The sequence below is a fragment of the Chionomys nivalis genome, chromosome 9, assembly GCF_950005125.1.
Source record: "Chionomys nivalis chromosome 9, mChiNiv1.1, whole genome shotgun sequence".
Taxonomy (NCBI): Eukaryota; Metazoa; Chordata; class Mammalia; order Rodentia; family Cricetidae; genus Chionomys; species Chionomys nivalis.
The window spans coordinates 26,527,242-26,551,429 of record NC_080094.1 but is presented as its reverse complement, the minus strand read 5'-3'; the positions used below and the strand labels follow the sequence as shown (position 1 = coordinate 26,551,429).

At 41.1% G+C, this 24,188-nt stretch overlaps 1 protein-coding gene across 2 annotated transcripts; it reads left to right on the top strand.

Moving 5' to 3' along the window:
- Window positions 1–393: 393 nt before the first annotated feature.
- On the top strand, window positions 394–23,744 carry Gins1 (GINS complex subunit 1). 2 transcript variants are annotated; one of them, XM_057781447.1, is made up of 7 exons: window positions 394–570; window positions 3,955–4,019; window positions 7,196–7,294; window positions 8,701–8,791; window positions 15,732–15,848; window positions 19,726–19,800; window positions 22,879–23,744. In XM_057781447.1, exons 1-7 carry the CDS (start codon window positions 496–498, stop codon window positions 22,945–22,947), a joined length of 591 nt encoding a protein of 196 aa, XP_057637430.1. In that variant the 5' UTR covers window positions 394–495; the 3' UTR covers window positions 22,948–23,744. The 2 variants fall into 2 exon arrangements, with proteins under 2 accessions (XP_057637430.1, XP_057637431.1); XM_057781448.1 differs by lacking the exon at window positions 19,726–19,800.
- Window positions 23,745–24,188: the final 444 nt, after the last annotated feature.

Sequence of the window (24,188 nt, the reverse complement as noted above, 5' to 3'; positions counted from 1 at the left end):
GTCAAACAACCGGCACTGCCAAACTAAAACAAAACACTGCGTTATAACCAGTTTCTCGTCTTTTCCTCTTAACCCAAAGGTGCCCCTTGGAACCTAAAGGTAACTAATTCAAATGGGAAAAATAAAAAGGAAGGGAAGAATGGACACATTACTTCGCTGAACAATCGTGAAGAGCTTAGTGTCTTAGACGCAACTGACTTCCCGGGCTTCTCCAGGAAAGAAACCATCTTCTTAACACACCCCCGCCTCCCCATTTCCCAGCCTCTCAGTACGGCTGCTCAAGGAGGTCAACTGTCCCTTCTCGGCCGCCTTAGGAACTCCACCCCCACCCGACAGCGCACTTCTATTGGTTAAGCCTGTTTGGCGCCAAAGCGAGGAGAGGCTGCGCGCTTTGGAGCTCTGAACAATAGAAGTGCCGCGGCCGAGAGTCCAGCGACCGCTTGGCGTGACTGGATTTGGCAGTTGACAGGACCGCGGGACTCGGAAGCGTCGGTCATGTTCTGCGAAAAGGCTATGGAGCTTGTCCGCGAGTTGCACCGCGCGCCGGAAGGGCAGCTGCCGGCCTTCAACGTGAGCAGCCGGGGAAGGGCGTGTTCAGGGCCAGGCCTCGGGCTTGGGGCGGGGCCTCTGGCCTGGAGGCGGGGTCTCAACCATGGGGGCGGGGTCAATGCGGACCTCACCTGGGCTTGTCCGCTGTGGCTTGTCAAAGGAAGGTTCTTTTCACGTGTTTCTTGCTGGGTTCTCTTTAGCGACTGGCCAGGTTCCGAGATCGGAAACAAAAAGTTTGAAACTGGGCCAAAACAATTGTAGGAAGGAAAAGAAAAGACTAATGCTACTCATTAACTTGGTGAATTTCTCCATCTGCTTCTTGATTTTTTTTTTTTTTTTTTGGTTTTTCGAGACAGGGTTTCTCTGTAGCTACGGAGCCTGCCCTGGAACTAGCTCTTGTAGACCAGGCTGGCCTCAAACTCACAAAGATCCGCCTGTCTCTGCCTCCCGAGTGCTGGGATTAAAGGCGTGCGCCACCACCGCCCGGCCTGCTTCTTGATTTTTGAGACAAGGCCTCATGTTGTCCAGGCTGGCCTCGAACTCTTTTTTTTTTTTAATGTGTGTGCGTTACCTGCATGCAGGTGCCCCGTGGAAGCCAGAAGAGGGTGTGGGATCCTCTGGAACTGGGGTTCTAGGCGTTTGTGAACTCGCAGGATGTGGGTTCCAGGAACCCAGGTCCTCTGCAAGAGCAACAAGTGCTTTCAGCCACTGAGTCATCTCTCCAGCTCCACGTATATCTTTATAGCCAGCCTTTGATGTAACTGCAGTAGTTCAGAGTCCCTGTGAAGCCAGGTCCCACCCGCAACTTTGGGAAACTGCTGAATCGCTTTCTTGTATCTGGGTTCAGTCTGCTAAGAGCTGACAGTTCTATAAAGGGCCTGATGCCCCGTCAAGGGCCGTATAGAGTCATGTAGTGTGCGCTCTTTGCAGCTGTATCTGGCCTCTTTCGCCCAGGATAATTTAAGACTTTTTTTTTTTAAAAGAGACAGGGCTGGCTGGCTTCAAAGAGACTATTCTTATTGTGGTATATGGTTTCAGTAGTTCAGTAGTTTTATTGGGCTTTTTTATTTTAAAGATTTATTTATTGCTTTTTTGAGACGGGTTTCTTTGCATACCCTTGGCTGGCTGTCCTGCTCTGTAGACCAGACTGCCCTCGAACTCACAGAGACCCACTTGCCTCCGCCTTCCAGCTGTTGGGATTAAAGCCATGTGCCACCATCACCTGGCTTAAAGATTTATTTTCAAATTTTGTGTGTATGAATGTTTTACACGCATGTATGTATGTGGGCACATGTATGCCTGGTGCCCACAGAGGTCAGAAGAGAGCAGGAACTGGAGTTACATTTGGTTATGAATCACCATGTGAATGTTGGGAATCGAACCTGGGTCCTGTGCAAGAGTAACCAGTGCTCTTAACCACTGAGCCATCTCCCCAGCCCCTATTGTACTCTTTAAATGTTGATTTTTTTTTTTTTTTTTTTTTTTTGGTTTTTTCGAGACAGGGTTTCTCTGTGGTTTTGGAGCCTGTCCTGGAACTAGCTCTTGTAGACCAGGCTGGTCTCGAACTCACAGAGATCCACCTGCCTCTGCCTCCCGAGTGCTGGGATTAAAGGCGTGCGCCACCACCGCCCGGCTTGTTTTATCTTTTTAATTGTTAAAATATACATTCTAATATAAAGTTGCCCATTTTATCTTAATGCCACTAATTACATTCACGTTGTTGTTTCCAAAACCATTTCATTACTCCAGCAGAAACTTTGTCATTTCTAAGCAGTAATACCCGATTCCCCTTTCCTCACAGCTCCTGATGACCACTTTCCTTTTACATGTATTGATTTATGTGGGTGGAGGCATGTGTACAGCAGCACAGTTGTGGAGGTCAGGGGACAACATAGGAGACTCAGTTCTTTCCTTCTACCACATGAGCTACAGGATGAACTCAGGTCATCAGGCTTGGAGGCAAGTGCCCTTACATGCTGAGTCATCTAACCTGCTCTCATCCCCACCCAACCCCCAAGACAAGGTTTCTCTGTAGCCCTGGTTGTCCTGGAACTTACTTTGTAGACAAGGCCTTGAATTCACAGAGATCCACCTGCCTCTGCCTCTGGAGTTCTGGGATTAGAAGCATGTGCCACCACCGCCCAGCCTCATTTTGATTTTTTTTGTTTTTGTTTTTTGTTTTGTGTTTTTTTTTTTTTTTTTTGAGACAGGGTTTCTCTGTGTTGCTTTGGCGCCTGTCCTGTAACTAGCTCTTGTAGACCAGGCTGGCCTCGAACTCAGAGACATCTGCCTGCCTCTGCCTTCCAAGTGCTGGAATTAAAGGTGTGTGCCTTTAATTTTTTTTTTGATTTTTTTTTAAGATAGGATTTCACTGTGTAGTCCAGGCTGGCCTCATCTTGAGATACTTCTTCCAGTAGCTGAGATGCTTCTAGACATGTGCTACTAGGCCTGGCTAAAGTGCTTTTCTGTCTATGAATTTGCCTTCCTAGGTAGTATTCCAGATAAGTAGACTCAAACTTCAGTCCTTTTGTGTCTGCTGTCTCTGGTTTAAAATGGAATTGTCAGGATCTATCTATGTTTGTAGCATGTATCGTACTAATTCCTTCTTACTGCTAGATTATACTCCACTGAGTGATATACCACATCTGGTTTATATCTCCGTCTGTTGTTGGTCCTTTTAATTATTTTTGCTTTTTGACTATTTTGAAAAATGCTGCCAAGAACATTTGCATATAAAGCCCAGTGTATGGCTGTAATTCCAGGACATAGGATGCTAAGGTTTAATGTGAGGTCAGCCTGGGTCACATAGTACTAGTAAGACTGTCTTAAGAAGATCAATTATGAAAGCCTAAAAAACAAAACAAAACAAAAGACACAACAAAATTGTGTGTAAGTTTTTGTGTATGGGTTAGAGATTTATCTCAGTAGTAGAAAGAAAAAAATGAACGAGTGAAAGGAAGAAAATAATAAAGCCCAAACCAAAACAAACAAAAGAAAATGTGAGTAGGAGTGGAATTGCTGGGTCAGATGGTAGTTCAGTTTAACTTTTTTCTGGTGCTGGGGATAGAGCTCCAGGTCTTACGCAAGCTAGGAAAGTGGTCTTCCAATGAGTTGCATCCACAGTCCTTTGTTTAAGATAGGGTATCTTTGTAGTGCATGAAGACCCTGAAGTCTTGATGCTCCTGCGTGGCATCCTGGGTTCAGGAACTATGTCCATTCCTTTTAAGTGTTTGAACAGCTGTGGAACTGATTTCCACAAGCTGTTCCATCTCATGTTCCTTAGCAATATCTAGCCATGGAAATATTTTGAAGCCTATCTTTTTGGCTAAGGTATGTAAATGAAAGATAAATATAGTACAGATTGAAATTTATCGGGAAATCAATGAATTTATTTATACATTTCAGGAGGATGGACTCAGACAAGTTCTGGAAGAGATGAAAGCTTTGTATGAACAAAACCAGTCTGATGTGTAAGTTGTGATAATTTAATCAGTGTTTTAAAAATAAGAACTGAGATGTTAAAAATCAGAACTTTTTATCTCTTTGGGGATGCATTTTTTTTTTTTTAATTTTTCTGAACCTGATATTACCCTAGATGTACAAGTGAGCACAGGACTTGAACTTAAAGGGTTTTCTGCTGCTCTGTGGTTGGTCAGGCAATGCTTCACATATGCTAGATGCTCAGTACATCTTCATGATGTATTATAATGTATGACTTCTAAGCTGAAAGAGTTAAGGTAGACGTAACAAGATGAGACAGGGTCAGATAAAACCCACAATGCAAGTAAGTCCTTAGTTCCCATTCTTCATTTTCATTTCCAGACGCCTTAGTGTGTTTGAAGGAGAAGGGTCCATTGAGCAGGAATAGCAGCGATCTCTGACAACATGAGTAGAGTTTCTTGAGAACCAGTGTCACAAAAGGCTACCGCGTAATAGGACAAGAGAGGGCTATAGATTTATTGGATATTTAAAGTTAGGCATGGCATCTCATACAGTGGACAATCTGGTCAGTGTGAACAGACTTCAGAGGCTGCCATCACATGGGAAGAGTTAAAAAAAAAGTGCTGAAAGCTGGATCAAAGCTGAGGTAGTCAGAACCTTTCCCCCTGCCTTCTCTGAGACAGGGTTTCTCTGTGTATCCCAGGGCACCCTGGAATTCACTGTGTAGACCAGTGTAGTCGTGAATTCAGAGATCTCTTTGCCTCTGCCTCTGGCTCCCAAGTGTTGGGATTAATACCCAGTGGTAGTTAGAATCTTAACAATAAGGGTTTATGAGTTACTTGGATGTAGAAATTAATAATATGGTGATAAGATCTGTGGGGCATACAAAACAATTGGAACATAACACATGTAGATAACAGAAAAATTTTTACCAATAGAACGAGGAACTGAATCTCAACAGGACTGTGGTAAACGTAAGTCTGATGTCAAGTCTTGAACTTAATTCTGCAGAGTTGTTCATTAATCCATCCAACAGACATGCACCGAATAAATTTGCACTGATAAATACTTCTGGTATTTCTATGGTAGATAACATAGCCTAGATTTCTGTTCATGACCCTTACTGTTTAAGAGTACAAGCATATCATGATGGAGAATGCACTAAAGGAAGGCCTCAGGAGAGAATAATACTAAGAGCGAGTATGAACTGTAACTGAAAATGAGGAGTTGGGAGTTTCCTCTAAGGAAAAGACATTTTCAGCTGAGGCTTCAAGGAGGAGGAGGTTTTACTCACTGGAACAGTCCGGGTAAGCAGAGAGCATTCAGGCAGTGGCTACAGCATATGTCAAGGATCTAAAAGAGGCGGGTACCCAGGAAACTTCACTTAAATACCAGTGTGGCTGCGAGTTAGCAGAGAAGAGGGTGTCATCAGATGAGATAACTGTGCGTGGGGTGGGCAGTCTGTCTTAAGGTCATCCTGCTTGCTGTATATATTTAACAATCAGAAAAGAGGGGACACAGTGGTCATTCAGGTCACTAAAATGTGACTTGAACTATAATAAACAGTAAATATATATATACTGTTTTAGATTTTAGATTTATTTATTTATTATGTATACAACATTCTGCCTCGGTGTATGGCCCGCACGCCAGGAGAGGGAGCCAGATCTCATTACAGATGGTTGTGAGCCACCATGTGGTTGCTGGGAATTGAACTCAGGACCTCTGGAAGAGCAGCCAGTGCTCTTAACCTCTGAGCCATCTCTCCAGCCCGTAAAGATATATTTTAGAGTTTGCCTATTAGGTCTTGGTTCAGTAGGGGCTGAATTTTCTGTGCTCCTTGTATTTGTGCTCTGTGTAAATTAATGACCCAGAAATTTGTCCCTTATTCTGTTCTCTCTGGAGAGGTGACCATTGTTACTAATTACTGGTTAAAATTATTTGTAACAGGGCTGGAGAGATGGCAGTGGTTAAGATTACCAGCTGCTCTTAAGAGCACCTGGGTTTGATTCACAAAACCCAAGTGACAGCTCACAATGATCTGTAACTTCAGTTCCTGGGGATCTGACACCCTCTTCTGGCCTCTATGGGAACTCCATTCATGTGTTGCAAACACCTATACATATAAAAAGGGTTTTTTTTTTGTTTGTTTGTTTTTAATTTTTTTATTGTTTTTAATTTTTTGAGACAGGATTTCTCTGTGTACAGCTGGTTGTCCTTGAAATCACCCTTTAGACCAGGCTGCCCTTGAACTCAGATTTACCTGCCTCTGCCTCTCAAGTGCTAGGATTAAAGGTGTGTGCCATTACCACTCAGGCAAATAAAAAGATTCTGAAAAATAAAAAAATAGAGCTGGTGAGATGGCTCAGTGGGTGGAAGTATTTGCTGCTAAGTTTAATGGTTTGGGTTTGACCCTCAGGACCCACATGGTGAAAGGAGAAGGTGAACTCCTTAAAGTTGCCCTCTGATCTGTTCTCTAGAGGAGCTGCATGCACACATAAGTAAACGGAATACAAATTTAAAAAATATCTTGTGAATAGAAGCAAATCCTTCAACTAATGTGTAAATGTGAAAAGTTTTACATCTACTTTCTACATTATTCTGCTATTAAATTTTCAAATCTTTTGAGAAAAGATCTCTTTGTAATTCAGTCTTATCTAATGCTTTCCTGTCTTGCCTCCCAAGTTCTGGGATTGTAGACTTGGTGCCACCATGGCCTGCTAGTTCAAGTGAATTATATTGGTTCCTTATAATCCAGGAATTAAACTCTGACATAGTAAGCAGTTGTTAGGAGTGTGGAGATTTAACCTGACCTCCACAGGTGGCAGAAGTACGTAGATGGCTCCATGTCGTCAGGGGAGTAGCTTAGTCTAGGGTTCTTGTCTAGCACGTGTAGGGCCCTGGGTTGTTTGAGCTCCAGCACCACAAAAGCAAAACAACCTAGATACTCAGTATAAGAACCGGGTCTCACACTAGGATGACCTTGAACTCAAGAGTGTTGGGGTCAAAGGTGTGTACCCAGTTCTGGTTTCTTTATCTTTTAATATACTAATGAAAGTACTGTCCTGGAGGTAGCTACTCTGCTAGGTTGACTGCTGCTAACTTTAATTGGACAAAACAAGCATGTAAATCAGTCATTCTGGCTTTGAAATTATTACCTACACCGGAACATGTATGTTTCTTACTCCTTATGTGTCCTTACCAGGAATGAAGCAAAGTCAGCTGGACGAGGTAATTTGATACCAACCATCAGATTTCGGCATTGTTCTTTGTTAAGAAATCAACGCTGCACTGTAGCGTATCTGTAAGTGTCTTGGGCTTTGTTTGAAGTGTCAAGGAACCTAGGAGTTTTTTCCTTTTATGTAGTTTGTTTCTCAATGGGTAGCAAGGAAAAAGATCTTCTGTTGTTCCTTTTTTGTTTTGTTTAGTCTTGTTTTTGAGATAGGGTCTTACCTACATACCAGTGGCTGGCCTTGAACTTGCTATGTAAACAGTCTGACTTTGAAGTCACAGAGATCTTTCTGCTTTTCTTCTTGAGTGTTAGGATTGATGCCATATGCAATCACACCTGACTTCCCCTACGACCCCTCTTTTTTTTTTTTGACATGGTTTCTTCATCTAGCCCTGGCTTTCCTGGAACTGGCTCTGTAGATCAGGCTGACCTTAAGCTTACAGAAATCTTACTGGAGTGCTGGGATTAAAGGTTTGTGCCACCACCGCCCAGCTCTGATTTCCTATCAAAAACATTTTTTAAAAAATTATGAAACACTAGTGTATTCATAAAAAGAGTGAAGTAATATAACTTGCCCTGTGGAATGTAGCTCTTAGATCTTACTGCTCTGCCACATTTACTTCATTGTGTTTTGTTTTTATGCTGTACTGGTTTGGATTATCATGACAGCTCCCTGCTCAATTCTTTAAACTTTTCTCTTTTTTTTTTTTAAAGATTTATTTATTTATTATGTATACAGTATTCTAGCATATGTATATTACAAGTCAGAAGAAGGCACTAAACCTCATTATAGATGGATGTGAGCCACCATTTGGGTGCTGGGAATTGAACTCAGAACCTCTGGAAGAGCAGCCAGTGCTCTTATCCTCTGAGCTATCTCTCCAGTCCCAATACTTTTCTTTTCTAAGCAGCAAGGATCTCTTGGCTTCTGTAACCACTGCATATTGTCAAATTTAGAAAGCTAAACAATGCCTGAGGTTCAAACAGGGTATCATTATGTTGTCCTGACTAACCTTGAATTCACAGAGATCCTCCTGCCTTTCAAGGCATTTGCTACCACAGCACTCTAAACAGTTCTTACACACATTTTTCCCATTGTCCCAAGGATGTCTTCTTGTTGCTGTCTTTTTATCAGTAGCTGAACAAAGTTCATATGTTCCATTTAGGTTTTGTGAGTCCTGAGTCTTCTCAGAAAAATGACTTTTGACCCCTTTTGTTCTTTTTTTGTTTTGTTTTCTGTTTTTTTTTGTTTGTTTGTTTGTTTTTTGTTTGTTTGTTTTTTTGTTGTTTTTTTTTTGAGAGAAGGTTTCACTGATTTAGCTCTAGCTGTCCTAGAACTTGCTTTATAAGCCAGGCTGGCCTCAAACTCACAAAGATCCACCTGCCTCTCCCTCCCAAGGGCTGGGATTAAAAGTATGTGCCGCCGCCACCCAGCGACCCCTTTTATTCTTACACCATCTAATCCCTTCATGTTTTAGGTATGATCGGTTGCTTCGGATTAGAGCACTCAGGTGGGAATATGGCAGTGTCTTACCAAATGCTTTGCGATTCCACATGTCTGCTGAAGAAGTAAGTTAGCACTATTCAAATGTATGGAAATGCTGTGTTCTCTAATAGTAGTTACCTGTGTTTTTCTTTTTGTTTTTCAGTATTCAGCGATTTCCAAATTGAACTAATCTCTTATATACTATAATAGGAAGTATGTGGTGGGGCATGATTCTAAGTACTTAACAAAACAGAGTCCCAGTAATTCTTTGTTTGTTTTTTGAGACAGGGTTTCTCTGTATAACAGCCCTGGCTGTCCTAGAACTCACTCTATAGACCAGGCTGGCCTCAAACTCACAGAGATCCGCCTGCCTCTGCCTCCCAAGTACTGGATTAAAGAAAGTGCACCACTAGCATTCTGCCCAATATGCTATTTATTACTGATCCCTCTTTGGGATTAAAATTAGGTATTATTACTTGAGTGTTTTCTATATAATGTGTGTATATATGTATGTTCTAATCAATATTAATAATTTATATTGGTAATAAGTCTTGATTGATCTAGTAACCAAGGCACAGGATTACTTCAGATACTGGATTTAGCCACATAAATTTAAATCCCTACTATCCAAGAACTGTCTATCTCAAGCAAGTAACTTGACCTCTCCCTATGCCTAAATTATCTCCTTTAAAAATGGCACAGGTTTAGCTGGGCGATGGTGGCGCACACCTTTAATCCCAGCACTCGGGAGGCAGAGGCAGGCGGATCTCTGTGAGTTCGAGACCAGCCTGGTCTACAGAGCTAGTTCCAGGACAGGCTCCAAAGCCACAGAGAAACCCTGTCTCGAAAAACCAAAAAAAAAAAAAAATGGCATAGGTTTATAAGGACTTCAGATAGTAACTGCCTGAAGAAGTTACACCACACTTCTCCTAAGTCTTCCATAGGACTTACTTTAGACAACAGTTACAAGTTCCATGATTCCTGTAGGTCCAGTACTTTATCAGAGTCACAAAACTCAGAGAACCATTCTGCTTCATACTTCAGTGTCTGGAAGCCAAATGGATACAAAGCAAAGTGGATACAAATCAGAACCAGTCAACCGAGTCTCAAGGGCTGAAAGGAGACTCTAAGCTTTTGGCATCTTATCCTTGCAAATCAGAGCGTGACACCCCTTGTCACATTCCATAATGGTACACAAAACACTGCCATCCAGGTACTCTTACAGGCGCTGGTGTCCAAGTGACTGGGGTATTTTACTCCAGAGACATGACCATTGAATTGCCAACTCTGTCACAGCTCAGTCTTCTCACTTCCTAGGAGGCCACACTGTTAGTGAGGTCAGAAGCCCAGTTACTGATCATATGGTTTCTAACCTCCACTCTGTGTCATTAAGTTAGCATAAACTGTCGAGGGTTCACTGTGAGTCACCTCTCTGCATCAGTGATACATGATTTCTGCCCTTAACTATTTATATATTGTATTACACCTGTTGATTTGTGACTTGACCTTGTGTCCTTGGAGTGAAGTCAACATGGTCATGATCTGTTCTTAATGTGTTCTTGAATTCTTACTATTAAGAATTTATTGAGCTTTTGTGTCTATGCCCATCAGAGAAATTTGTCTGTAGTTTTTTGTTGTTGTTATTGTATTATTATGGGTTTTTGGTGTCATGGTAATGCTGGCTTTGCACAAATGAGTTTGGCATTGTTTCTTTCCTTCTGCCATGGAATAGTTTAAAAGTATTTGTGTTAGTTCTTCTTGAAAGGTTTGTAGGAGTTGACAATGAACCCATCTAGTCCTGAGGCTTTCCTTTAATTGTTGCTTCAGCCTCACTGATTATAACAGATTTGTTTCCTCTTATTTTTGGCAGGTCATATGTGCCTAGGAATTTATCCATTTTTTATTGTGTCTATATATTATATCTTTAGTTTCTACTTCATTAATTTCTGCCATGATCTTTATTATTTCTATTGTCCTCCTGCATTTGGGCTTGGACTGTTCTTGTTTTCCTAGAAACTTGAGGTGCATTGCTAGGTTATTTATTTGGTATGTAATTGTTCCGTGTAAGTCCTAATAGTCACTACTTCCTTTGGGAATTGCTCTAGCTGTCCACCAACGGTTTTGGTAAGTTGTATTCTCACATTGTTAGATTCTAGGAAATTTTCAGTTTCCTCCCCAATTTCCTTCAGTGACTCAATGGTCATTCAAAAGTGTACTGTTGAGTCTCCAAGTATTTATGTGGTTCCAGTATTTTTCTTCTTGTTGATTTTTAGTTTTATGGCATTAATTTGATAAGATACAAGAAGTTATTGGGGGGGCGGCGCTGAAGAGATAGCTCAGCAGTTAAGAACACTGTCTGCTCTTCTAGAGGTCCTGAGTTAATTCCTAGCAACTACATGGTGGCTCATAATCATCTGTAATGAGATCTGGCACCACCTTCTGGCCTGCAGGCATGCATGCAGACAGAATACTGTGCACATAAGGGAAGGAAAGAAGGAAGGAAAAGGTTGTTGTTTTGTTTTTTGTTTTGTTTTTTTTTCCCCCGAGACAGGGTTTCTCTGTAGCTTTGGAGCCTGTCCTGGAATTAGCTCTTGTAGACCAGGCTGGCCTCGAACTCAGAGAAATCTGCCTGTCTCTGCCTCCCGAGTGCTGGGATTAAAGGTGTGCGCCACCACCACCTGGCTTCTCTTGTATGTTTTTAAGACTTGATTTGTGCCTAGAATGTGATCTCTCTTCTAGAAGCTTATGGGCTGCCGAGAAGAATATATATTCATTACCTGTTAGATAGCTATTCTGTGTGTATCTAATAAGCTCATTTGATCTATAGTGTAGTTTGATTTTTTATTTTTTAGATTTATTTTATGTGTATGAATGATTTGCCTGTGTGTATGTATGTATGGATACCATGTGCATGGTCAGATTCCATGGAACTGGAATTACAGGTGACTGTGAGCCACCATGTTGATGCTGGAAATAGAGCTTAGGTCCTCTGCTAGAGCAGCTAGTACTCTTCACCACTGAACCTTCTCTCCAGCCCCTGCAGTATACATTTTTAAATTTTATTTATTCCTATTTTTTTATGTGCAGTGGTGTTTTGCCTGTATGTATGTCTGTATGAAAGTATTAGATCCACTGAAACTTGAGTTACAGGCAGTTATAGCTGCCATGTGGGTGTTAGGAATTGAACCCTGACCCTCTGGAAGAGCAGCTGGTGCTCTTAACCACTGGGTCATCTCTCCACCCACCTCCCTGCCGCTGCAGTATAATTTAATTCTGAGGTCTCAGTTTGAATGAGAATGGTGTGTTGAAATCACCTACTCTATTGGATCAGGACCTTTCTGACCTTTTATAGATATCAGAATTTGATTCTTCAACATGTTTCCAACTGTTATGTCATCTTGTAATTCTATTTTGCTTTGCATTTTTGACATTTTGACTATGTCATAGAGAGGTTCTCCTCTGGTCATGTGTCTTTAGGGTTTTAATACCTCTTGTGTCTGATATCTTTCTCTAGATTTGGGGAATTTTGTTATAATTTCACTGGGTGGAATCTCTTAAGCCTTTAAAATTTATCTTAACTTCTGTGCTGTGGATTCTTAGGTTTGGTCCTTGATTGTGCGTCAGAGCTCAGTCATCGTGTCGTGATGCTTGAATGTCGTATTTCCTCTTCTGCTCCGGCGGTTTTGTTTTGCTTTTTCCCCCACAATTTCAGTTTCTTTGCTGACATTTTCTTCTAGGTTGCTGACCTTTTTTTTTTCTTTGTGTAATAGCTCTGGCTATCCTGGAACTTACTTTGTAGACCAGGCTAGCCTCGAACTCACAGAGTCCCGCCTCTGTCTCCCAGGCATTGGGATTAAAGGTGTGAGCCACCACCACCCAGAAGGTTGCTGACTTTTTGTCCCTAATTCACCCATTTTACTACCTTACTCTCCGTATTGCTGACTTTCTTCTCTTTAGGTTCTGAATTTAATTAAACCATTTCTTTGTATTGTCTTAGAAAACATTGATCGGTTTTTACTAGTAAACTTGAAATCGTCATCTAGCGTTATGGCTGTTTCACTGTCCCTGAGCTTAGTCGTGAATTACATACAGCCCTTTGGAGGAGCCAGTTTGCCACACTTTCTCATGGTTTGGGGTCTCTGATTTGTGATGTATATATCTGCTGGTCAGGAACTCTCTTCCTGTTTTATCTGGGGGTCTTCTTGAAGGCTTAATCTCCAGTACCCTCATAGAGAGAAAGGAAATTTCTGTAATAGCAACAAACCAAGAAGCCATGCAAGATACAGAAATACATTTAAAATTGAGTACAGCCCACTAATGGATCACCAGTGACCACCAAAGTCAAACTGGCAAAGCTACCGTAGGCTGTAGGACAAGGTCAATCTATAGAGTGAGTGTGGAAATAGTAAATGGATGACATAAGAGGAGGCGGGAAAGGTGGGAAATAGAGAAGCAAAATTAAATGCAAGAAAGGGAAAAGAAGCTAAGTGGAAAAAAATGCTATTTAGGGAAAAGAGCAAGAAATTAGAAAATAAAAGAAAAAGCAAATGATATCGCAATCATGAAAAAGTTCAAAAATTAGACAGTCGTAAGGATAATAAAAAATAAAAATATAATGAGTACTTAAAACCAATAATCTAAAGTCAAAATATATAGAGGGAGCAATTAAAAGGGAAAAACATGGGCAGAGAGAGAGAGGGAGAGAGAAGGAAAATAAAAAAAAAATACTGCCTAATAGTGAAAAAAATCTATGAACTGAATTAGATGAATCAGAAAAAAACCCTTTAAGGCTGAGGGAAGATTGTGGAAGACAGTGCAGATCCTAGGAGCTAGAGGAACCTGCTGTAAGACTGTCTTCTAGAAATGACAGAAAAGCTTCACCCATGACACCTTAGCAGTATGGCTGCATACCAAGACCTGAAGGAGGACTGCTAACAGAATGGGGAAATCTCGTGGGCTCCACCCATAGACCAAGCACTGTAGGAGGGAATTGTCTTTCCCTGGGCTAAGTCCTCCTAATTGGTTATCCAGTCCAAATAGTCAGCCCTGAAATCACGTACATTCAAGTAACACTAACAGACTGAGCAGGTTTTATTTATATATTTAGGAATATGTAACATATGTATATAACATGTATTATTTATATATTTGTACACGTATATACACACACATATATGTGTAACAATAACAAAAAAGACTGATTTTGAGAAGGAGCAGGGAGGTTACAAGGGAGGAAATTATATAATTATATTTTAATTTTAAAAAATTAGTAATTTTTTTTTATTTTTTCAAAAGCAAGGTAAAACCAGGTAGTGGTTGCACACACTATTTTTTTTTAATTTTATTGATTTTTATTGAGCTCTACATTTTTCTCTGCTCCCTTCCCTGCCTCTCCCCTCCCCTTCAACACTCTCCCAAGGTCCCCATGCTCCCAATTTACTCAGGAGATCTTGTCTTTTTCTACTTCCCACGTAGATTAGATCTGTGTATGTCTCTCTTAGGGTCCTCATTGTTGTCTAGGTTCTCTGGGATTGTGATTTGTGGGCTGGTTTTCTTTGCTTTATATTTAAAAATCACTTATGAGTGAGTACATGTGAAATTGACTTTCTGGGTCTGGGTTACTTCATTCAAAAATGATGTTTTCTAGCTTCATCCATTTGCCTGCAAAATTCAAAATGTTATTTTTTTCTGCTGTGTAGTACTCCGTTGTATAATGCACACCTTTAATCCCAGCATTTGGGAGGCAGAGACACGTGAATCTCTGTGAGTTCGAGGCCAACCTGGTCAACAGAGTGAGTTCCAGGACAGGGTCCAAAGTTACAGAGAAACCCTGTCTCAAAAAAACAAACAAAACCAAAAAAAGTAAAAATATTTAGGCATGGTAGTACACACATTTAATCCCTGTACTCAAGATGCAGAGACAGGGGGCTGGAGAGATGGCTCAGAGGTTGGGAGCATTGCCTGCTCTTCCAAAGGTCCTGAGTTCAATTCCCAGCAACCACTTGGTGGCTCACAACCATCTGTAATGGGGTCTGGTGCCCTCTTCTGGCCTTCAGGCATACACACAGAATATGTATACGTAATAAATAAAAAAATATTTAAAAAAAAAAAAGATGCAGAGACAGGCTGAGCTTTGTGAGTTCAAGGCCATTTTAGCTTATGTAGCAGGTTCTAGGACAAGCAGGGTTACAAAGTGAACCTCTGTGTCGAAAAACAAAGAGGCCAGGTGGTGGTAGTGCACACCTTTAATCCCAGAACTCAGAGGCAGAGGCAGGCGGATCTCTGTGAATTTGAAGCCAGTCTACAGAGTGAGTTCCAGGACAGCCTGGGCTACACAGAAAAACCTTGTCTTCAAACACCAAAACAAAACCCCGAACAAAAAGTAAAAGAGGTAAAAGTAACACTAAAAGTGCACCAAAAAGAATAAAAGGGTGGGGGGTTCTATAGGATTTGAAAGAAAGCATAGGTGAGGTCGTTCTTGAGGGTCCTCTGCAATTGGAGCCTGCCAATTCCATGCACGGTGGGCAGGGTCAGCAGAGCTTGTGGGCCCTTATCTTCCCTGTGGTTTGTATATGCTATTGCTCAGATCATACTGGCTGAGTGTCTGATGTCTGCCAGAGCAGTCTTCACTTTGGTAGTTGTGATAGCTTTGTCAACTTAGCACAACCTAAAATTCCTGGGAAGACATCATTGGGCCAGTAGGAATGTCTGTGAGGGAGTTTCATAATTAAGTTAATTGATATGGGAAGATCCAGCCCTAGAATGTGTTGATTTTGAAATGGTAGTACATAGTTTGTACAAATTTTCTTTCTTCTTTTTTTTTTTTGGTTTTTCGAGGCAGGGTTTCTCTGTAGCTTTGGTGCCTGTCCCGGAACTAGCTCTTGTAGACCAGGCTGGCCTCGAACTCAGAGATCCGCCTGCCTCTGCCTCCCAAGTGCTGGGATTAAAGGCGTGCGCCACCACCGCCCGGCTATGTACAAATTTTCTTAAACCTTTGTCAAATAACCATTTTTATGTTCACAGATGGAGTGGTTCAACCATTACAAAAAGTCTCTTGCTACTTACATGAGATCACTGGGAGGAGATGAAGGCTTGGACATCACACAGGATGTAAAACCCCCCAAAAGCCTATATATTGAAGTATGTATACTTACCTTAATGCACTCATTGTGCTACCCTTTATCAAAGATGAGGATTTACCAACTTCTCTTAAAAAGAAAGAAGAAAGGAAACGTGAGACAACAGAGTGGGAGGAGACAGTTTCCATGGTCTCTAGGATGGCAACTAAAATTTCATCAGCACACCCATTTTAGTAATTTTGTGTTTGGTACACAAAGAGATTGCCAAAATGAAAGAAAAAGTTTTCAAAGAGGGATAGAAACTTAGAGATTGAAAGGTAAGATATAAAATACAAAGTGTGTGTAGTTCTGTCAGATTCTAGTTTCAACATGAAAACTAGAAAAATATCCATGAGAACTCAGTGGTAAATAGCACTGGCTGCTCTTCCAGAGGATTCAGGTTCAATCCTATCACCTGCATGGCAGCTCACAACCATCTGTAACTCCAGTCCTAGGTCACCCAATGCTCTTCTGCCCCACTTGGATACTTGTGGTATACAGATATACATGCAGGTAAAATACCTATACTCATGAAATAAAATGGGAAAAAATTAAAATATGTATGAGACAAAGGGTAATGTATAGATATTAAATGAATAATGACATGAAATAGTATTTTTTTTCCTTTTTTTGATATTTATTGAGCTCCACATTTTTCTCTGCTCCCCTCCCTGCCTCTCTCCTCCTCCCTTCAATCCTCCCCCAAGGTCCCCATGCTCCCAATTTACTCAGGAGATCTTGTCTTTTTCTACTTTCTACTTCCCATGTAGATTATAAATATCTTTGTAAGTCTCTCTTAGTGTCCGCATTGTTGTCTAAGTTCTCTGGGATTGTGGTTTGTAGGCTGGCTTTCTTTGCTTTATGTTTAAAAACCACCTATGAGTGAGCACATGTGATAATTGTCTTTCTGGGTCTGGGTTACCTCACTCAAAATGATGTTTGTTAGCTCCATCCATTTGCCTGCAAAATTCAAGCTGTCATTATTTTTTGCTGCTGTGTAGTACTCCATTGTGTAAATGTACCACATTTTCCTTTTCCATTCTTTGGTCGAGGGGCATTTAGGTTGTTTCCAGGTTCTGGCTATGACAAACAAAGCTGCTATTAACATAGTTGAGCACATGTCCTTGTGGCACGATTGAGCATCTTTTGGACATATACCCAAAAGTGGTATTACTGGGTCTTGAGGAAGGTTGTTTCCTAATTTTCTGAGAAATTGCCACACTGACATCCAAAGGGGTTGTACCAGCTTGCATTCCCACCAGCAATGCAGAAGTGTTCCCTTTTCCCCACAATCTCTCCAGCATAAATTGTCATCAGTGGTTTTGATCTTGGCTATTCTTTCAGGTGTAAGATGGAATCTCAGAGTTGTTTTGATTTGCGTTTCTCTGATGACTAAGGATGTTGAACATTTCCTTAAATGTCTTTCAGCCATTTTAGATTCCTCTATTGAGAATTCTCTGTTTAGGTCTGTACTCCATTTTTTTTTTATTGGATTATATGTTCTTTTGGTGTCCAATTTCTTGAGTTCTTTGTATATTTTGGAGATCAAACCTCCGTCTGAGGTTTGGTGAAGATCTTTTCCCATTCTGAAGGCTGTTGTTTCGACTTGTTGACTGTGTCCTTTGCTTTACGGAAGCTTTTTAGTTTTAGGAGGTCCCATTTATTAATTGTTTCTCTCAGTGTCTGTGCTGCTGGGGTTATATTTAGGAAGTGGTTCCCTGTGATATGCGTTCAAGTGTACTTCCCACATTCTTTTCTATAAGGTTCAGTGTGGCTGGTTTTATGTTGAGGTCTTTGATCCATTTGGACTTGAGTTTTGTGCATGGTGATAGATATGGGCCTATTTTCATTCTTCTACATGTTGATATCCAATTATGCCAGCAACACTTGTTAAATATGCTTTCTTTTTTCCATTTGATATTTTTTTGCTGCTTTATCAAAGATCAGGTGTTCGAAGATGTGTGAATTGATATCTGGGTCTTCTATTCACTTCCATTGATCCTCCTGTCTGTTCTTATGCCAATACCAGGCTGTTTTCAGTACTGTAGCTCTGTGGTAGAGTTTGAAGTCAGGGATTGTGATGCCTTCAGAGGTTCTTTTATTGTACAAGATTGTTTTGGCTATCCTGGGTTTTTTGATTTTCCATATGAAGTTGAATACCGTTCTTTCGAGGTCTTTGAAGAGTTTTTCTGGGATTTTGATGGGCATTGCATTGAATCTGTGAGATAGTATTATTATATTATACATGTGAGTATCTATGTATGTGTGTGTATATTCATACATACATATATAAGTATGTATGTATATATGTGTGTATATATATATATATAGAGAGAGAGACAGACAGACAGACAGACAGACAGACCAACAGAGAGACCAACAGAGAGACCGACAGACAGAGAGACAGAAAGAGATAGCAGCTTTAGGTTTGCCTGGAAAATGCCATGTAGTCAAGAGTAACCCTTACTTAGCTCATGATCCTCTTCTGCCTCCCAAGTGCTGGGATTGCAGGCATGGGCCACCATACTTGACTATTTTTTGTTTGTTTATTTAAGAATATTAATGTGTGGAAGTAGGTCATTTAAGCTGGTGTGGTAGCTTATACCCATAGTCCTAGTAGTTAGAAGGCTGAGGCAGAATGATCAAGAGTTCAGAATCACCTTGGGTTACAGGAGACCCTGTCTCAAAATGGGGAAAAAGGTAATCCCAAAGTGATTGACGGGAACATGCTTGGCCACAGCACCCCTTTTCCCCAACCAGTCCTTTCAAAGAAGTAAATATAGCAGCGGAGATGTTCCTCTAACAGTGTTTCCCACACTAAGTTAAGAGCTCTGAGAGTCACTGTAAAGTCTCAGACTAATTCTAGGCCACGGTAGAAATATCTGTACTTGCTGCTGAAGTTGGCTTACTGGAAGTCAATGGCAGTGCAGTATGAGCCCTAACCCTCAGGAGAGTAAACTCCTTCCCAATTCTCGTGAGATGGAAATGCCTCCCTGTTTTCCTAGATACCACTTAGTGTTGTCCCTTTAAAAAAAGCTACTTGCATGTAATGTGTATTTGAGTGCAGTTATGTGTCCTTTGGTATACATGAGAATAACTTTGCGGAGCTGCGTCTCTCCATATCCTGTGAGATCAGGGGTCACCAGGCTTACATGGCAATTGCTTTTACCTCTGAGCCATCCTGACAGCCCAACTAGCACTTTGCAGAAATTGCTCTCAAAGGCTGCCTCACTCCTCTGACTTCCAAACAAGACCTCTCACTTTTGATAACCTAGTTCCCTAATGAATAAGGTTAAGATAAAGAACAAGCTGAGATAATTAGGCGTTTTTTACAAAATAAAAGATAATTCAGGGGTGTTGGTGGCACATGTCTTTAATCCCAGCACTCGGGAGGCAGAGGCAGGCGGATCTCTGTGAGTTGACGCCAGCCTGGTCTACAAGAGCTAGTTCCAGGACAGGCTCCAAAGCTACAGAGAAACTGTCTTGAAAAGGCAAAAAAAGGGGGGGGGGGCATTTCTAAAAAAGATAATTCAGTACAACTTCAGTTTTGCTTCTTACTGTGGCAACAAATGAAAGGTGTGCTAAGAATTCCCTGAAATGGGTCTGCATATTGAAAAAGATTGGAAGACTCTCTCCCTGTATCCTATTCTCGTGTTAATACTACAAAGTGAGGCTGGAGTGGATCTAGCTATTACATGGATATTCACGCAGCACCTGTTTTCTTTTTGATTACTACCTATAATAACATAAACCAGATGCTGGGCCATAGCTCCACTCTCAGCTAGTCAGGAGGCCAACACAGTAGGATCACTTGAGCCTCAGGGTTAGAGACTCAACTAGAAAACACAGCTGAAGACCCTGTCTCAAAGCAAAACCAAAGTCTCAATTTGTTCTTTTAGGTGCGGTGTTTAAAAGACTATGGAGAATTTGAAGTTGATGATGGCACTTCAGTCCTGCTTAAAAAAAATAGTCAGGTATTTTCCATCGTCATGGACGTTAAAACTTGTTAAGAACGTGTATGAGGAAATGCTGGATTCCGTAGCAAAATGAGTATCCTTGTGATGTTCCTCTGCATTGTGGACCTTCCTGGAGTTTTTCTAAATAATACTTGAAGCAAATGTTTCACGTGGCAAGAAAAGTTGCTTTATTTACTAGGTTGCTGCTTATAGTTAATATTAAGCATTTTTCCTGAGTAATTATTATAATGAGTCTTATTCTGATCAGTTGTCAGATTATTTGGGGACTACTAAAATGTTGAATTTAAGGATTGGTAATCCCATCTACTCAGAAGGTAAAATTCCACTGAGCAGGACCAAAAGTTGAAGACTAACCACATATAGTGGTGCTTATCTTCATTTTTTAAATTTCCATTTATTTATTTAATTTATCTATCTATCTATCTATCTATCTATCTATCTATCTATCTATCTATCTATCTATTTATTTGATTTTTGGTTTTTCAAGACAGGGTTTCTCTGAAGCTTTGGAGCCTGTCCTGGAACTAGCTCTTGTAGACCAGGCTGGCCTCGAACTCACAGAGATCCACCTGTCTCTGAGGTAGTGCTTGTCTTTAATCCCAGGACTTTGGGAGGCAGAGTCAGGCAGATCTCTGCAAGTTCCAGACCAGGATGGTCTACATAGCAAATTCAAAACCAACCTGGGCTACAAAGGAAATTCTACGCCATTCCTGGCAATTTAGTGAGATATTATCTCAAAAATGAAAAGTAAACATGGGTTGGAGTTGCACCTCAATGGTGGCACTTCACTTGTCCAGCATGCATGAAGCTGCAGGTTCATATTCACAGTACTAGAGTAAGGAGCAAAAGAGTGTTGGATTGAGCTTGTCCCTGAATTTCTGAAAATTCTTGGGTTTCTTTTTTGTTGTTGTTGTTTGTTTGTTTGTTTGTAAGACAGAGACTCTCTGTACAGCCCTGGCTGGGCTTGAATTTACAGAACTCCACCTATTTCTGCCTCCTGAGTGCTGGGATTAAAGGCATGTGCCACCACCACCCAGCTAATTTATGAAAATTCTTAAGCAAAATCATTGTGTAGATCAAGAACTTTTAAGTACTTAATATGTAAGCAGAACAAGTTAATAGGGTAGGATTGTCATTGTAAAGAGCTGTGACTTCATATTAAGACAGTTCATTTTTATCCTCATCCCATTTTCTGAAATCACAGTAAGGAGGATAGGGCCTCATAGGGGCTACTCTTTCTTCTTTGCCTTCCCTGCCCTGTGGGTAGTGACCAGTTAGTGTCTTGTTCCTAAATTCTGATGTGGACTGTTTACATCCTGGAACAGAATGCCTTTGGCCATCTGGTGCTCTGGCCTGAGAGGGTGACTGATCTATTTTATTAGCATGCAGTGGTCATTTCCCAAAACTAGGTTTTTAGAACCAATTTTGAAGGAACCCTAAAATCTTTATTAAATCAACTGTCTTCTCCCGTGTGTCTCCTTCTTAAAGATATTGCATTATAACCAAACGATGAATTAAGGTGCTTTAAAAAAAAATCTGAGTTCTGAAGGTACCATGGGAACCTGCAGCTGCCACGAGCAAAGTTGTCCTCGGAGCAAGATGAGTGGAAGGAAGAGCTTTCAGTCTGTTGAGGTTTCTTGGGCTCTGTGCTGGTCTGCCCACTGTACTGAGGCAATGAGGCCTGAGCCTGTTCATCTGCTCCTGTGTGGACATTGTCTGTGTTTGAAACCTCTTTCTACTGTTTAGTGTGTTAAGGATCTTCTAAAATACCTGACCATGGGCCAGCAAGATGGGATAGTAAGTAGAAGTGCTAGCACATAGGCCCAATGACCTGAGTTCAGTCCCTGGATCCCATAAGATGACAGGAGAGAACCAGCTCCTCAGAATTGTCTCCTGACCTTCACATGCATGCATACTAAATTAGTTAATTAAAAACTGACTGTGTATCTGTGTAGATCATCCACATAGTTCAGACACTAGTGGGGAAATACTTAACATGTATTATTTAATATTTATAAGTGTGGTGTCAAATGTACCACTCAGTGTGTGTGTTCTTTTGAGACAGCGAGAAAGATGGTTTATTGTACATGAGTCACACTTGGCCAGAACTAGTCTAGAATGCCACAGGTCCAGAGCAAAGGACCGGCTTGCCCTTTGTTTTGGTTGTAACAGGGTAGTTAAGTCTCTAGGTGGTCTCTGCGTGCAGATGGTGAGGTTCCCGGCCCACTGAGGCTAACGCCGACAGTAACGCACAGTCCAACAACTTGTACCAGCGTCCCACGCCTTCATCATCCCTTACTTACTCTCTTTTGGCCTTCTTGTGTGGACACGCTAGTCGAGCCTCTGTCTCATCTTCCTTCTCTTGTGCTTCAGCCTGCGCATTCGCTTCTCCCTCCACTGCACTCTCCTGGCACAGGAGTTTCAAGGAAGATGGCGCTAAGGCTGAGAGAGTGCATGTATGTTTAACACTTTTAATAACCTTTAAAAAGTTGGTGAATGCCGGGCAGTGGTGGCGCACGCCTTTAATCCCAGCACTCGGGAGGCAGAGGCAGGCGGATCTCTGTGAGTCCGAGACCAATCTGGTCTACAAGAGCTAGTTCCAGGACAGGCTCCAAAACCACAGAGAAACCCTGTCTCGAAAAACAAAAACAACAACAACAACAAAGTTGGTGAATAAGGAGCCGGAAAATGCCTTGGCGGTTAAGCACACTTGCTGCTTGTGGACTCTATCTAGTCCAAGGTGATCTAATGCCCTCTTCTGGCCTCCACGAGCAATAGGCATGTATGTGATACACACAGATACATGTAGGCAAAACATTCATACTCATAAAATAAAAATGAATAAAGCTTAAGAATTATGTAGTGACTATTATAAAAATAACTTTACTAGTAGTGCTCATCTCCTAGTATCAATTTACTTGGTTATAACAGCAAATTAGTTAAGTTTCGCTTTTATCTACTTAGCTATAGAAGTTGAATGTATACACTAACTGTTGCTTTTTATTGATACGGAATATAATTAAATTTTTCTCCTAACGATTTCTCTCACTTTTTCCCTTCTGCTTCCTTTTACAGCATTTTTTGCCTCGGTGGAAGTGTGAGCAGTTAATCAGACAAGGGGTTCTAGAGCACGTGCTGTCCTGACTGCGTCCGTGACGACAACAGCAGGCGCTTCAGGCTCTGCCAGGTGTGACGCTGAGTCCAGCTCGTGTAAATGTCCTCACTGGACCTCCCCTCCTTCTTTGACTTTAAATTTACAGACATGCTCTAAGATAACCAAGAAGGGCACTTGGGGTGTAGCTCAGTGGTAGAGCACTTGCTTAGCATTTGAGAAACCCTAGAACCTCAAAAGACAGGACAACAAAAGTCAAAGAGCAGGTTAGACCAGGAGCACTTAGCTAGTAGTATCATCTGCCAACTGTGAAGCCTTTGTTACAAGCTGTGTCTTCTGGTCATTCCATTCCCACAGTAAATGCTCTCCTTTTATAAATAAAATAAAGTCTTTAGTTTGAATCTGTTTTCATGATATAATTTTTCAAAAGTAACAAATATTTATTTAATAGAAGATGTTGACATCCAGAAATAGGAAAATAAATGCTTCCTTAACAGTAGAAAAAGCCTCTAGGAAAGAGTTATTTTGGCCAAGTGAAGGTTTCAGTAGGCTGAAGATGAGGCTGAGCCTTCTTCGGGAGCTGTGGGAGACTGGAGGCTGGACAGTACTGCGTAGATAAGTTATTCTGTGTATATGGAGAGTACATTTGTAAAACTAGAAATAAATTTAAATAAAATTTTTATTAATTATTTTGAGAATTTCATACAATGTGCTTTGTTCCTATTCATCTCCCAAATAATTTTTGATTAGCATATACAGTATTGGATATCATGATGATAGAAAACATTTGATATAGCTTCAGTCTTTGTAATTTTTTGAGACTTGTATTAAAGCCACAAATAAAGTCTATCATGGTAATCGTTACAGGTTTATTTACTACTGCTTAGTTTGGGGGTGGAATCAATTTTCTATAAACGTCGGTTAGCTGATCACGTTTTAAGGTCTAAGGCCTTACTTTGTGTGTGTATATGTGGTTGCCAATGCACATGGATGAAGAGGCCAGATATTGAGTGTTGGTTATCTTCAATTGCTTGTCACATTGGCTGGCCTCGAACTCAGAGACCACTCTGTCTCCTGAGTGCTGGGACTAAACGTGTGCACCACCACTGTGTGGCCTTCGCCTTCTATTTTGAGCCAGAGCCTCTCACTAAATCTAGAGCTTACTGATTCAGCTAGACTGGCTGACTAGTGACCTCCTGTGATGGTATCACAGGTCCACAGCGCCAGCTTTTTATAAGGGTTCTGGAGATCTGAACTCAGGTCTTCATCCTCA